At 59.3% G+C, this 14365-nt stretch overlaps 1 protein-coding gene across 11 annotated transcripts; it reads right to left on the bottom strand.

Annotated features, from left to right (window-relative positions):
• Window positions 1–1597: 1597 nt before the first annotated feature.
• On the bottom strand, window positions 1598–12446 carry RGS11 (regulator of G protein signaling 11). 11 transcript variants are annotated; one of them, XM_036083545.2, is made up of 17 exons: window positions 12346–12446; window positions 11879–11975; window positions 11750–11800; window positions 11469–11575; window positions 10682–10733; window positions 10498–10556; window positions 10190–10266; window positions 9918–9999; window positions 8689–8757; window positions 7370–7393; window positions 7223–7284; window positions 7007–7120; window positions 6796–6911; window positions 6588–6675; window positions 6354–6492; window positions 2615–2697; window positions 1598–2526 (listed from the first exon to the last, which is right to left on the bottom strand). In XM_036083545.2, the coding sequence occupies exons 1-17, from the start codon at window positions 12388–12390 to the stop codon at window positions 2403–2405; spliced, it is 1389 nt and encodes a 462-aa protein (XP_035939438.2). In that variant the 5' UTR covers window positions 12391–12446; the 3' UTR covers window positions 1598–2402. The 11 variants fall into 11 exon arrangements, with proteins under 11 accessions (XP_035939438.2, XP_077931169.1, XP_035939436.2 ...); XM_078075043.1 differs by lacking the exon at window positions 12346–12446 and having other exon boundaries at window positions 1598–2098; window positions 2403–2526; window positions 7370–7399; window positions 11750–12075; XM_036083543.2 differs by lacking the exon at window positions 12346–12446 and having other exon boundaries at window positions 7370–7399; window positions 11879–12075.
• Between the last annotated feature and the right edge of the window lie 1919 nt (window positions 12447–14365).

Raw genomic sequence — 14365 nt, 5'->3', positions numbered from 1 at the left:
GCCCATCAGGACAAGCAGGGGACCCTGAGGGGTGCAGCGGCCCAGGCGGCAGGAGCCTGCGGGGGGGGGGGGGGGACTCTGCCAAGGAGCAGGACCCTCATCACTGTGAGAAGCTGCTGCCCAGCCCACACGGCCTCAGGAACAGGGTGCAGTGACAAGTCCACAGGTGAAAATCCCTGGGGGTAGGGCAGGGCTAGGGGCCGCAGCAGTGCCCCTCAGCCTCCCAGGGCCCGCCGCAGTGCATGGAGGGACCACCCTGCAGGTCCTGAGACTGTGGGCAGGAGCTAGAGGCGGGCCCAGGAGATGCCCGCACTGGTGGGCATCGTGCAGCCTGGACTTGCAAATGAAGCAGCCGTGCCCACGGTCCCTCTGGAGCTCTGATCCATGCCAGGCTCCCTGTGACGCAGGCCTTAGGGCACAACTGGCCAGAAGATGCTGGACTGAACACCAAGAGCCTCCTTTCTCCCCATGACCTCCCGGGACTCAGTTTCCTGACTCCCCTGGAGCACTCAGGCGTCCTTGTCCAGCCAGAGCACAGACGGCATTCCCCACTATCCCCTCTGAGGACCACCGAGTCTGCAGCCTGAGTCCAGCCTGAAAGCTGGGTCCCCTCTGCTATGGACCCACTGATGTGGGACCTTCCGTGACTAACGCTGTTGATACCCAAACTCCCCCCACTGTCCACCACCACTGCCCAGCTTGCACGCGCCTCACACCTCAAGCCACACGGACCACATGCCTCACACGCACAACCATGCATGACTCGCACCTACCACATGCCTCACGCCTACCGCATGCCTCACATGCACACCACACATGCTTCATGCCTACCGCATGCCTCACATGCATAATACATGCCTCACACGCATACCACATGCCTCACGCACACCGCATGCCTCACATCTACCCCATGCCCCACACGCACACATGCCTCACATCTATCACATGCCCCACACGCACACCATGTGCCTCACATCTACCACGTGCCTCACACGCACACAACATGCCTCATATCTATCACATGCCTCACACGCACACAACATGCCTAACGCCTACCATATGCCTCACGCACACCGCGTGCCTCACGCCTACCACATGCCTCATGCACACTGCAGGCCTACCACATGCCTCATGCACACATGCCTCACACGCACACACCACATGCCTCACGCCTTCCACATGCCTCACACTACTACCACATGCCTCACACACATGCCTCATGCCTACCACATGCCACACGCACACATGCCTCATGCCTACCACATGCCACATGCACACCACATGCCACACGCACACATGCCTCATGCCTACCACATGCCTCACACACACATGCCTCACGCCTACCACATGCCTCACACACACCACATGCCTCACACCTACCACATGCCTCACACACACATGCCTTACACCTACCACATGCCTCACACACATGCTCACACGCACACCACACATACCTCACACGCACACATGCCTCACGCCTGCATGTCTCATGCACACCACACATGCCTCATGTGCTGTACGTCTCACTCGTGCACACCACACACCACACACTCAACCCACAGTCCACAAGTCGGACCACAATAGGGTGGGCTCAGAGTGAGGGCAAGGGTCTTTTATTTCTGGGCCGGGTGTGGGTGGGAGTGGGATGGGTGGCACCCCCCCTCTGGCCTGACAGAGCTGCACCCCAAAGGAGCGACTGTACTTCACCCTGGGTCTGGCATCACCCCCTTCCCCAAGGGTTCCACCTGCCCTGGCCGTGGACCGGGGCCGGTTGTCACAGGTGATGACACTGGAGTCATGTCTGTGCAGCTCTGGCAGAGGAGCCCCAGCCTCGAGGACACCAGCTGGAGGTGTCCCTGCGGGATGAGGTCTGGGACATGCACAGTGACAGCCACGGTGTGGGCAAGACCCATGAGGACAGCTCTGGGCTGGTCGGAAGGCTGAGCACGGCCCCAGCGGAACTGGGGACATGGTGTGGGGTCCCTGCAGGGTCACACTGGGCCAAGGGCTGTGGGTAAATCTGCCCTGAGGCCAGCGGTTCCTCATGATAAGTGCCCCCTGCTGGAAGCCACCTGGTATTCGCCAGCGATTTAATGAACTGCAGACCACAGAATGCCAGGGCCTTCATGTGGCCTGATCTGCTTGACCCACCTCATCCTACCTTTCTCCAGGTGACCCAAGCTCAATGACACCCCTTCCCGGGAATCAGCACCTGGCCCAGCCCCTTCTGGGGAGGGGAGGGCTTGACAAGGGAAAAGGTGGGAGCCCAAGACACCCTTGGGCATAGGGGCAAGGCGGGCCCTCTAGGCATTAGGGGACACCCACGCCAGGGGTCTCAAGAGCTGTGAGGACCCCGGGCAAGCAGTAAGGATGGCCACTTCCCCCTCCTGCTTTATGCCCACCTAGGTGCCCCCGTCACCACACTCAGGGCCACTGGCTGCAGCCACAGGCTCCCCAGAGGTGGAGGCAGGAAGGAGAGCAGGGCTGGGGCTTGAATGCCGCGGCTTCCGCATAAACGGGAACACCCTGTGGAGGAGAGCGGACCTGAGCACAGGGTGGTTCTGTGGGTCCCGCCTGCCTCACTGCCCGGGGCACAGGGCGCGGCCCAGCTCACCGTCTCTTGGCCTCTGGGGGAATCACAGCTTCTGCCAGCAGGTCTTTGTATGCGGAGGACTTCAGGAACCTTGGGTAGGAGTCCTGCAAGAGATGGTGTTCAGCCAGCTTCCGCTGGGGGGTCCAGCCTGGCACTGCGGGGGCCCCTGCAAGCCCCAGAGCCCCCCGAGTGGACAGTGCTGGAGGCAACCATCCCAGACCTGCCCCGACCATGTCAGACAGACTCAGGGAGACCTGGGCTCCTAGCCAGTGGGGCCATTAACCCTCAAAAGGTGGGCAGGGGCCCAGTGCCCACACTCGGAGTGAGCCATGGGACCTCCAGTGGGAAATCCCAAGTAGTACCTCCCCTGGTTCTTGGTGTACCCCAAGAGTGAGGGCAAGGACATGGAGCAAAATAAAACGCAAGGTCGAGAAAAACTGTACAGTATGCAATAAAGGAGAGAAATCTATGAACCTGTTTATATTTTTAAAAGAAAAATAAATATAAATTTTAAACAGTTAATTTTAGTGGGAAGACGGGAAGACTGTGGAAGGACTGGGACATAACTAGATTTATTTGAAATGTACCTTGTTGGGCGCCTGGGTGGCTCAGTTGGTTAAGCGACTGCCTTCGGCTCAGGTCATGATCCTGGAGTCCCGGGATCGAGTCCCGCATCGGGCTCCCTGCTCAGCAGGGAGTCTGCTTCTCCCTCTGACCCTCCACCCTCTCATGCTCTCTATCATTCTCTCTCAATAAAAAAAAAAAAAAAATCTTGAAATGTACCTTGTTTGTCGACTGGATTTTGAACCTGTGTAGATACTTCACATAATTACAAAACAAAACAAGGAATAATCAATTCCTGTACATCGAAGGTAAAGGGGAATGAGTGAGCTGGGCATCCAGAGGGTGACAGCACCCTGACCACACTCAACGGAGCTGTTCAAGGGGTGTCCCCAGGACCAGAAAAAAGTAAACCACTGTCGGTGAGTGCATCGTAAAGGGCAGTGCTGTGTCGTTCGGTTGGGACTCCTGAGTGAAATGGGAGGAAAAGCGAGTGAGCCATTATGTAAGCCTTGTTGCAAACCACGGTTTTCAGCGGGTTAGTGAGGAAAGAGATGAAAGTCAGAGAGCTGAAGGAAACTGTGTAATCCTGCATCTGAATTAGCCGTGTCAGGATGAACTCCTGATATATTCTACCTAAAACACTTCTGTTTCCTAATTCTCTTCACTGAAAGGCCTGGAAATAAGCCAGGTGACAACGAACTCGTCCGGTGCGCAGGTCCCGATTTCCAAAGAGCCTAGAAGGGCCAGGGCTGCCTGCGGGAACAGCGCAGGGGGAGCCTGGGACAAGCTGCGGCAGATGTCAGAACACATCAAATGCCTCAGGAGCCAACGCGGGGACGGCGGGGGGGGGGGGGGGCCCTCTGCACAGCAAGGAAGAGTAAGAACCACGTGAACGAAACCCGCCATCTGCTGAGAGCATGGATTTACCGTGGTATTAAAAACATCTCCAACTCACTGACCACCCTTGGCAGACACGGTGGGTCCAAGTCATTATTCTGAAAAGTGGAAAATAAGGAATGAGGCATTGACTGTGCCCTCCCTGGGGGACCGCGCGACAAAGAGCAGGCGAGGGGAGATGCCTCTGAGTATGTGCCAGCTCGTCAACAGAGGCAGGGACGGGCCGGCTCCGCACCCGAACAGAATCAGGGGTCTGGCCGGCAATTGCCAGGGGCTGCTCGCGGCACAAAATGGGAGACAGCTGGGCCCCACGTACCTCCTGACGGGAGGACACACCGAACACCATCTCTGAGGAAAAATACTGTCCACAAAACCAAACACACACACAATAAAACTGAAGATGAATCTGATCAAGTCTGAAACATCACTACCAACATCCAGAAACACAGGCGACAGAAAAACACTCCAAAGACACCGCGAGGGCACCGTTAGTATGGCCCAGACTGTGAGCAACTACAGGACAAAGGACCTCCAACTCCTTCAAAACAAAAACCGTACTTTATTTTTTTTAATTTTTTTTTTTAAGATTTTATTTCTTCATTTGGCAGAGAGAGACACAGCGAGAGAGGGAACACAAGCAGAGGGAGTGGGAGAGGGAGAAGCAGGCTTCCCGCCAAGCAGGAGCCCGATGCGGGGCTCGATCCCAGGACCCCGGGATCATGACCCGAGCCGAAGGCAGACGCTTAACAACTGAGCCACCCAGGCGCCCCCAAAAACCGTACTTTAGAAAGAGATTCAAGAGGAGCGCCTGGCTGGCTCAGTCAGAAGGGTGTGCAACTCTTGATCTCAACGGTCGTGAGTTCGAGCCCCATGTTGGGTGTAGAGATTAAATAAATAAACGTACAAAAGAGGTTTGGGGCGCCTAGGTGGCTCAGTGGGTTAAGCGTCCGACTCCATCTCAGCTCATGTCTTGATCTCAGGGTCATGAGTTCAAGCCCCATGTTGGCTCCACACTGGGTGTGGAGCCTACTTAAAAAAGAAAAAGAGGTTTAAAAAATTTATTAACGAATTCTAACATATGTACTTTGCTTTGGACCCAAATTCAAGCAAACTGAAAAGAAAATAGATATTTATTGGCTGCGGCATTCAGAGAAGACCCCAGAAATGTCTATACCCTACCCTATGGACCTGTGGTCGTGTCCCTTACAAGGCAAAGGGACTGAAGTGGGGAGATGCCCTGGACTGGACAGGTGGACCCAGTGTCACCACGGGGCCTAAAAGCCAAAGAGGAGCCTGTGGAAGGACTGGAGCGACAGGCTGGAGATGCTCCACTGCGGGCTATGAGGATGCAGGAGGGGCCACTTGCCAAGGAAGGCACTCTCTCCAGAAGCTGGGAAAGGCAGGAAACGTGATCCCTACCCCACCCCGGAGCCTCCAGAAGGAGCCAGCACTACCCACACCTGACCTCTGCCCCAGGAGACCTGGGTGGGACTTCTGACCTGCACACGGTGACGGAATAAAAAGTCGCCGTCTTACGGCTCTGGGTTTGTGATGATTTGTTACAGCGGCAACAAGAGACTAGGCACAGAGCCCAAGTGGGGAAGTTTGGACCCTGACCAGCTCTTTGAGGACACCGAATAAATATCCCGTGTTCAGTGTGTGGTGCTGGCATCTGGGGTCACACTGGAAAGGGAAGGAGGGGGTCCACATCCTTTAGAGGATCCTGAATACACAGACAGAAGTCTGAAAATGGCTTGAAAGTCACGGGGTCGGGGCAGTGGGCAGGGGTGGACGAGGGGTCAGGACCGGCCCTGAGTTGACTGTTTTTGAAGTCAGGCAGTAGGAACACGAGGATCCATCATTTTACTATACTTTTGTTTACATTTGGAATTTTCCATTAACTTTTTTCTTTAAGATTCTATTTATTTATTTGACGGAGAGAGAGAATGCGAGAGCAGGTACACAAGCAGGGGGAGCAGGAGAGGGAGAAACAGGGTCCCCGCAGAGCAGGGAGCCTGATGCAGGGCTCGATCCCAGGACCCTGGGATCATGACCTGAGCTGAAGGCAGACGCTTAACGACTCAGCCACCCAGGCGCCCCCATGTTAAAATACTTTTTAAAATCACAACTGGACCTCTCCTTAAGCAAGAGGCTGGGGCAAGCCCTCCGCCCCTCTGAGCCTCAGTTTACTCCTCTGTAAGGTAGAGCCTAAGCTGCAGGTGTGAACTGGAGAGCAGTGGGGAGGGGCTGGCCCCCACGGGGCAGGGTACTGCCACGCTCTCCGGGCCCGCACGCCCACCTTCTTCATCAGCATGTAGATGTGCAGCTGGGCATCGTCCAGCACGTAGCGGTGGGGCTGCTGCAGTCCCTCCAGGGTCCGCTCCATCGTCCGGCTGTCGATGTTGACCCAGCGGGCAGCACCAGGGGCCAGGAACTGCCTGTGTCGGCGGGAGGGGGAGAGGACACAGGCCCAGTGGGTGTGGGCTCCACACGCCCGCCCGCCACCGGCCGGTCCCCACCCCTCGGCACTTACTGGTACACGGCGTCCACCATAGCGTGGACCTGGGCCTGCCCTCCGTGGCGCAGCTCCTCACAGGCCTCCCAGAAGCTGAGGTTCTCAGCTGGAGGTCCACACGCCAGGTGAGGCCCACCCGAGCCGTGGCCAGGGCTGGCAGAAACCCGGAGGGTCCTCGGCAGCAGTGCCCTCCCAGGGCCCTCGAGCAGGGCATAGGGCTTCTCACCACTGAACTCGGTCCTCAGGAAGTCCATGAAATGGGCCCGTCCCAAAGGGTCTTCCAAGAGCTCCTGGAAGCTGAAACCCCATCGCTCCACGCGGAGCTTCGTGGGCATAGCCACGCTGAGGGGACACGGAGGGGCTGGTCAGGAGCACAAGGAATGGGCCGGTGGGACGGAAGGGTGGGGAGCAGTGCCCCTTGCCCACCCTGGGCTCACCTGGGTGCATTCATGGTCCAGTAGGTGTCATCATCTGTGACCCAGGGGTTGCTGGGCAGGCACCCTGACATGATGGGGTCGTGTGGCCCATGCTGGCTGCTGAACTTCAGGTACCTACGGGGTGGGGGGCGGTGCCAGGGGCCAGTGCAGGGAGAGGCTGTGGGGACAAGGGCACTAGGGCAAGGGTCTGCGCTCTGGGCCCCCCAGCCCACTCACGCCTCAAGGCAGACGGAGGACTTCACCCGGGCCCTGGTCAGGGCCTTCCTGCAGCGCTCCATCTAGGACGTGAGGCCTATGAGGTGGGGCCTGGGCTGGGGGTCAGCCAGCCCAGGCCCCTCCCTGCCACCCACCCCTAGGACCTACCTCCCGCTTGTAGAACTCGGTATTCTTGGTCTGAAAGGGGCCAAATGGGCTGCAGTTAGAAGGCAGGCCCTGTGGGGACTGACCACCCACCCTGGGCTCATGAGTCCATCCTTCGGCTGGTAGAAAATGGCTGAGGACCCCGCCTTGCCCCTTGAAGCCCCCTCCTCTAATGGAGGCGTCTGACTTTCCAAAAAGCATCTGGAGGCCTCTAGTCCAGAGGTTTCCAGAATGTTCCATGGAGCCCACACGCTGTCAAAGTTACCTTACAGTTTCCCAATTGTCCCTATTTCACATTTTCAAATGTATTTAGGTCATTTTTAAAAAAAACCAGCAGATAGGGCGCCTGGGTGGCTCAGCTGGTTAAGTGATTGCCTTCTGCTCAGGTCATGATCCCAGAGTCCCAGGATCGAGTCCCACATTGGGCTCCCTGCCCGGCAGGGAGTCTACTTCTCTCTCTGACCCTCCCCCCTCTCATGCTCTCTCTCTCTCATTCTTTCTCTCAAATAAATAAATAAAATCTAAAAAAAAAAAAAAAAAACCCAGCAGATACATGAGAAACATGGCCACAGGATCACCATGGGGGACTTAGTCTTGCTAACTTGTGCTCAAGGTTATCCCATCCTGTTCAGAGCTCAGAGCATGCCTGCCGCATCCTCAGGGCCAGGTGACGGGCTGACCCTTCCCAACACCCACAAATTGCTCAGGATGCCTGGGATCTCCAATGTTGGTCCTGGCTCTCTTTGGCCGACCTTATAATGAGGAAATTACAAACCTGTGATCACGAACTACAATGATGTGCATTGTACAATGACTTTTGTCAGGAAGAAGTTTTATCTGGAAGGCACTAGATATTGTGTATTTTGGGTTTTGTGGGATTGGAACAGAGGGCTCAGCTGCTACCAGGTCTGGACATATCTGTCCAGCGGCCACCAGAGGCCTTGGAGGGAGGTGGCTGGCTCAGCCCAGGCCTCTCAGGCCCATGGCTCTGCTGGGCACATCTCCAACTGCCCTGGACCCTGGGGCTGTCCCAGCCTGGGCAAGAGCTCCCACCCTTCCCAGAGCCCCATCACACTTACTTGTACCCAGTGTAGCAGGTTGGGGAGGCAAGAGGTGAGAGTTAGCAGAAGCCTGGGAGTGGGGGTGCAGGCAGGGGCGAGTAATGCCAGGAGCAGAGCAGGGCCTCTTGGTGTCAGGGTCAAGTGCCATTTGGATGGATGGATGGATGGACGGACGGATGGGCAGCCCCCACGTTGGGGTGGGGAGACATGTATGCAGGGGTGGCGGGGAATGGCCTGGGGGCACGTGTGCAGGGCCCTCACCATCTGCACTCGCCCGGCCGTGCCGGAACTGCGCTCTGGACCCTGCTCCAGGACGCTGGGGACACCTGGCTGCAGACGGAAGGCCGAGATGAGGTGGGGGTACAGCCCAGGTGGGCTGCTGAGACCCAACCCAGCCTTGTGTTCCTGCCCCCCACCCGCCTCCATAAACTGAAGCTCTGCACCCGCACATCATCCTGTAACACGGAGACTGACATTCGGAGGCACTGCAGAGGCTGATCCTCCTCTCTACCTGCCCCACACCTGCGGGGACCTCCCCTTAGGCGAGCTCACCTCCCTGCTGGACTCCTGACTGCTCACACCACAACCCTCACCATCCTTTTTTTTTTTTAAAGCAGGCTGTGTGCCCAGTGGGGCTCAAACTCACAGCCCCAAGACCGAGAGTTGACTCCACTAACTGCACCAACCAGGCACCCCTCTCACCACCCGTCTTGAAACGGTCACTTGCCACGCATCCTGCTGCCCTGTCCTCAAATACACATGCTGGTCTGGCCTCTTCCTCACCGCGGCCCAGGGCACAGCCCTTATGCCCACTGCCCTGGAAGCTCCAGCTGCCATTCCCAGAGTCCCCTCCACTTGGACCCTCGCCCTGCATGGCCCTGCCCTCAGCCCACATACACACCCTTGGGGCCACGTCCACCCCGCCTTCCTCCCCCCACCCACCCACCTGGCCCTCAGGCGCAAGATGAGCCATTATTTTCCCAGAGACAGCCACCCCCCCCCACACACACACCCCCCGGGTGAGGTGCTGGACCTGTGGGTGGCTCGCTCTGTTTTTTTCACGGATTTTTCCCACAGGAACCCCCACTCATGGTAGATCTGACGGCTCCACAGCCCCACACAGACTGCAAACCACCTGCCCAGACCATGGCTCTGGGTAAGGCCTAACTCCAGGCCAGTGCCCCCAGAAGTTCTTGGCCTGTGACCCCAGTCCCTCGATGCTGTGGATAAGCCTGGCTCCACTTTGCCTCCTCCCTTAGACCTCAAAGAAACTGGTTTGTTGTGCTGTGTGGACTGGCCCTGCGATCTCTGGGTTCTGATGGGTCCCAGAACGAGAACTTCCTGCTGGGACCCCGAAAGCCCCATCCTTACCACAGGCTCAAAATGTAGGTCCAGAGAGAGCATCTGAGGGAGGCACACAGACTCCCAGCAAGACCCCACTGCTGAACAAGGAACCACACCCCCCTCTCCCCACCCACAAGGGGGCTTACCGGGGGCCTGTTCACCAGCCAGTACGTCTGCTCCTGACATGCAATGACCAGCCTGTCCCCCTTCCTGCGCTGCTTAGCTGCCCTGGGGGGGGGGTGGAGTTGGGGGAGACATGGTGCCCACCGTAGCACCTGCCCACCCCCTCCCCACCCTCAGGCCAGAGCCTGGTGGGGAGCCAAGCCTGGGCAATGGTATCTCTGGCCCCACAGTGCCCGGTGGTACTCCTGGGCCTCCCGGGCAGTGCCCACTCCGGGTGAGCAGGGCAAGATCTTACCGTAGTTGCTCTCGGGCCTGCATCACCACCAGGTCCCACGTGTGGTTGATCTTCCTGTGTAGCTGGTCGTAGTGTTCCTGGGGGATGTCGAGGTCTCCACTGGGTAACCCCTCCTGTGTCCAGCTTGGGGGTGCAGACCAACCACCTCCCCGCTGAGACACATAGGGATGACGTGTTTGTGTGTCTGCACTCTCCTGGGGCCTAGGCTGTGTGCTCCAGGGCAAACTGTGAGGCCCCAGAGCCAAGAGGCCAAGAGCGGGGCTTGGGTTCCTCTGGCTGGACTCAGCCAAGGGGCGGGGGGGTCCCACCTTCTCGTGGCCGACCAGGGCCCCCTGCTTTCGGATGTTCTTCTTCGTCAGGTAGATGGCTGGAAGGACAGGGGGCCAGGCTGCAGAGGAAAAATCTCTGCCCCTCGACCCTTGTGGCATCACTCGGGTGGGAGGGCAACAGTGCTAGGAACTTGTCCCGGGTTAGAGCCCACTCCTCACTCACCATAGTCCAGCTCAGCAGCTGGCCACAGGGTGCTCGTCCAGAAATAGGGCGTCTGGTATGGTGCAGGGACAGGGTGTCCAGGACCTCCTGGGCCTTCCCCACCCCAGGAGTTGTCCACCTTCCCAGATCCCTTGGGAAGGGGGTGGGCTGGCCAGGCGGTGCCTCAGAACCTGCCTGTCTGCCCACAGCCTGGAGATTCACAGACCACTGGCCATTTTCCCCACCTGGAACTGAGTTCTGCTCACCCCCTGGGGCCCAGTGCAGGCACTGCCTCCTTGACTGGGCTCCCTGAGTCCCTACTGCCTGGTGGGGTGGGGTGGGGCCTGCGCAAGTCATGCATGTACTCAGTCTGTGCTGAGGACTGTGGGTGAGGACTGAGAGCAAACCCTGCCTGGGTCCCTGTTGTAGCCACGAGGCCAGGCAGGGGAGCTCCACCGTGACTAGGGATACACAGTGTGATGCCAGGATCCTGTCCTCAGGTACCACACAGACTTCTTCATGAGCGGGGGCTTAAAGACTCTCAGGGAAACCATCAGAATCCTCCACAAGTACTATACCCTTTATGGGGGCCCTGTTGTGGCCTCAGAGAAACTAAAGGTCTCTCCCCTTAATCGGGTCTTTCTATCACAGGACACTCATAGTCCAGGCCTTCCGGGGAGGGGCAGCGGACCCAGGCCTGTGATGACATCACCATTTCCTACTCCAAACTCAGTCTCCCCCCTTCCACAAGTCCCCTCTAGCGGGGCTGCTGGTTTGGGGTTCCCACCTGCTCCCAGTTGCACCTGACCTGGAATCTGTAGGGTGTGTCGTCTGGCCGGAGCACAAGGCTGCGGGGGCTGCGCAGAGAGTATAGGTAGCCGTGCTGCACTAGGAGGGTGCCCAGGTGCAGGGCCTCTGGGGGGAGGGGCAGGGTGGCGAGCGCTCAGCCTGGGAGAAGCAGTTTGGGAGCTCTCCCTCCCCAGTGCACTTGGCTCAACCTTAACACCTGTGAGCCCTGAGCAGGCCCAGCCTTGGCCATCAGCACAGCGACCCCCGGGCAGAGGGCAGGGGGCGGGATAACCCCCTTACCCTCCTCTGAGATGCAGTACTTCTGGACCAACCAGTCCACGACGTCGCTGCCTGCACACCAGAGACTGGCATGGGGCAGGGGTAGGCGAGGCAGGGCCGCCACCAACCCCGGACCCGGCGGCGCCTCACCAGCCACGGTGTGGGGAATGACGGTGATGCGCAGGCGCTGGTTCCGCATCTCCACGCCCTGGTCGGGGTCCTGCATGCTCACGACCACCCGCTCCATCTGGGCGAAGGGGGGCCTTGAGCGGCTGTTCCGGCCGGCCTCCCCCCACCCCCACATCCTGATTCCCCGCAACGGGCCGGGATGCCCGGGATCGGTGAGCTCAGAGAAGATTAACGCGCATGATGGTGGGATTTGGGGCCGCGGCGGGCAGCGGAGGAGCGGGGGAGGGGGAGGGGCGGAGGCGAGGGCCGCTCCCCTCCCCCCCCAGCCCCGGCCTCCGCCGCCTCGCCCCGCCTCACACAGTGCCATCGCCCCCAGACCTGCGTCCACACTCGTGCGCACCCGCACCCACCCCTCTCCTGCCGCTCCCGGCCTCGCATGCCGGGAAATCTGGGGGCGGGGAATGGCGGGACCCCCACCCGGCACCCACCTTGCTGAGATGCGGCATCTGCGCACCCCGGCGTCCGCCGGCCATGGCGGCGGTGAGGCCAGATGGCGCGTGGGTGTGGAGCCGCCCCCGGCCCGCACGCCCCGCCCCCAGCCCGCACGCCCCGCCCAGCTTGCCCCGCTAGCTCGGCTCCGCAGCCCCGCCGACCCCCGGCCGTGTGAGCCTCAGCGCCCGCACGGTCTGGGGTCTGGAGTCTGGAGGAGTCTCCCCCCGCGTCAGGAGAAACTGAGGCCCGTGGGAGGGGCCCCGCCCCCGGCTGGTGTGGGGGACTGTGAGGGAATCGCAGCTCAGCTGGGACAGGTGGGGGGGCTCAGGGAGAGGAGGGTCTCTAGGAGAGGCTCCTTGTAGGGGAGGTGGGGTGGGGAGGGGGACACCGGTAGCACCTGCCTCGCACAGCCAGCCCCTGTGTGGCCTCCTCGGGATGAGGCCACACTCGTGGTGGAGGGGGCTGTGCAGTCAGGGCGCGGGTTTGTGTGCCCCAGGAGTGTGTTTGTGATTGGGACGCCGGACGTCACACCGTGTCAGCGCCTGCAGGCTGGTGTGACACCGGAGGGCTGTGCAGGTCCATCAAGGCCTGGGGGGATGGCAGAAAGCTCACTTCCCCCAGCTGCACGGACACCTGGGCAGGACCAGTTGGGGAACAGGCAGAGACTCCACAGATGCAGGACATCTGAGACTGTGGGAGAGGAGCTTTATGGAGAGAGAGGCTCTGAGCGCCCACCCCCCAGCCCCCACCTCCAGACACACTCATGGTGCACCTGCATCCTCTAGGCTCGGGGCCCTGTCCCGGCCCTTTCTCTCCCTGCTCCAGCAGCTTGGCCACTACCACCCCACAGCCCTGTTGCTGGACATTTTTTTTTTAAGATTTTATTTATTTGAGAGATAGCGAGAGAGAGCATGAGCCGGGGCGGAGGACAGGGAGAAGCAGACTCCCCGCTGAGAGGGGGCCCAAACACGTGGGACTTGATCCCAGGACCCAGAGATCATGACCTGAGTCGAAGGCAGACGCTTCACCAACTGAGCCACCCAGGCGCCCCCATTTTTAAGAAGTTCAAATAGGTCTATTTCTGCTTTTTTGGAGATAGAGTTCCTCTCCTCCCTCTGGGGGTGCTGGGGACAGGGCAGGATAGATGGGGGTGGCCCTTGGCCTACAGCCTTAGACTGATCCATTTCTACTGCTGACAAGGCCAGGTCCAGGATGAGCTGGGGCAGGGGGACCGGATTGGGGGCTACCTCTATCAGGGTACCATCCTTCCTTAGATCCCAGTGAATTCCCAACCATCCCCACCCACACAGGTGGGGTCAGGCTGGTCCCAGGCCTGACGGTCCTTTCTGGATGGGTGGGTATCTACAGAAGCTGAGGGCCACCAGAGGCCATAGCTGTCCCCAGCCTCAACAAGTGGCTTCTGAACCAACTACCCCCCATCCCCACCCCTGGGGAAAGGGCAGCAGAAATGAGGGAATCCTGCCTTGGAAAGATTGTGGACAGGTGGAACTCCAAGGGGGATGGACACCAAGCCCATGTGTCCCCCAGCACCCATGGCCCTCCTCTGCAGAAGTTTTAGGGGTACAGGTGGGGGAATCATAACACGGTCCCCTGACTGGGCTCTGGTGGGGGTAGGGAGGCTTTGTCCACGCTAGATACTCAGGGGCAAAGGAGCCAAGAGTGGACGGGGATCTGTTTGTGAAGCCAGGGTGGCAGGGGAACCCTCTCCCTCTTGTTTTATGCAAAAGGTAGGTATGATGCCTGGGTGTCCTTAGAAATGGGGGCATAGAAGGAGTATACAGAAGAAAGGGGGGCTTGGTCTGGTATTCTACCTCCTCCACTCAGACCCTTGTTCCGGCGATCCCCAGCCTGACGCGCAGCTCACCCCTGTTCCCTGCACTGGCTGCCCCCATCTGCCCACCCCAAGGTTTGTTTAGGCATCAAGACCAGAAGCCCCTTTTGTGCCCCTCTCTCAGCCTTCCACCACCAGGATTCTGCTTTGGATCAGTGTCCTTT

The sequence above is a fragment of the Halichoerus grypus genome, chromosome 6, assembly GCF_964656455.1.
Source record: "Halichoerus grypus chromosome 6, mHalGry1.hap1.1, whole genome shotgun sequence".
In the NCBI taxonomy this organism is placed as follows: Eukaryota; Metazoa; Chordata; class Mammalia; order Carnivora; family Phocidae; genus Halichoerus; species Halichoerus grypus.
The sequence above is the reverse complement of the archived record's forward strand: the minus strand, read 5'-3'. Positions and strand labels throughout refer to the sequence as shown.

Excerpts from the sequence above, each read along its gene's own strand:
- RGS11 (XM_036083540.2), bottom strand. The coding sequence starts at position 12,032 with ATGTGGGGGTGGGGGGAGGCCGGCCGGAACAGCCGCTCAAGGCCCCCC. Across the intron at positions 11,576-11,749 it reads GTACTGCATCTCAGAGGAGG|AGGCCCTGCACCTGGGCACC; the intron begins GTAAGGGGGTTA and ends CCCTCCCCCCAG. Across the intron at positions 6,493-6,587 it reads ATGGTGGACGCCGTGTACCA|GCAGTTCCTGGCCCCTGGTG; the intron begins GTAAGTGCCGAG and ends CCGCCGACACAG.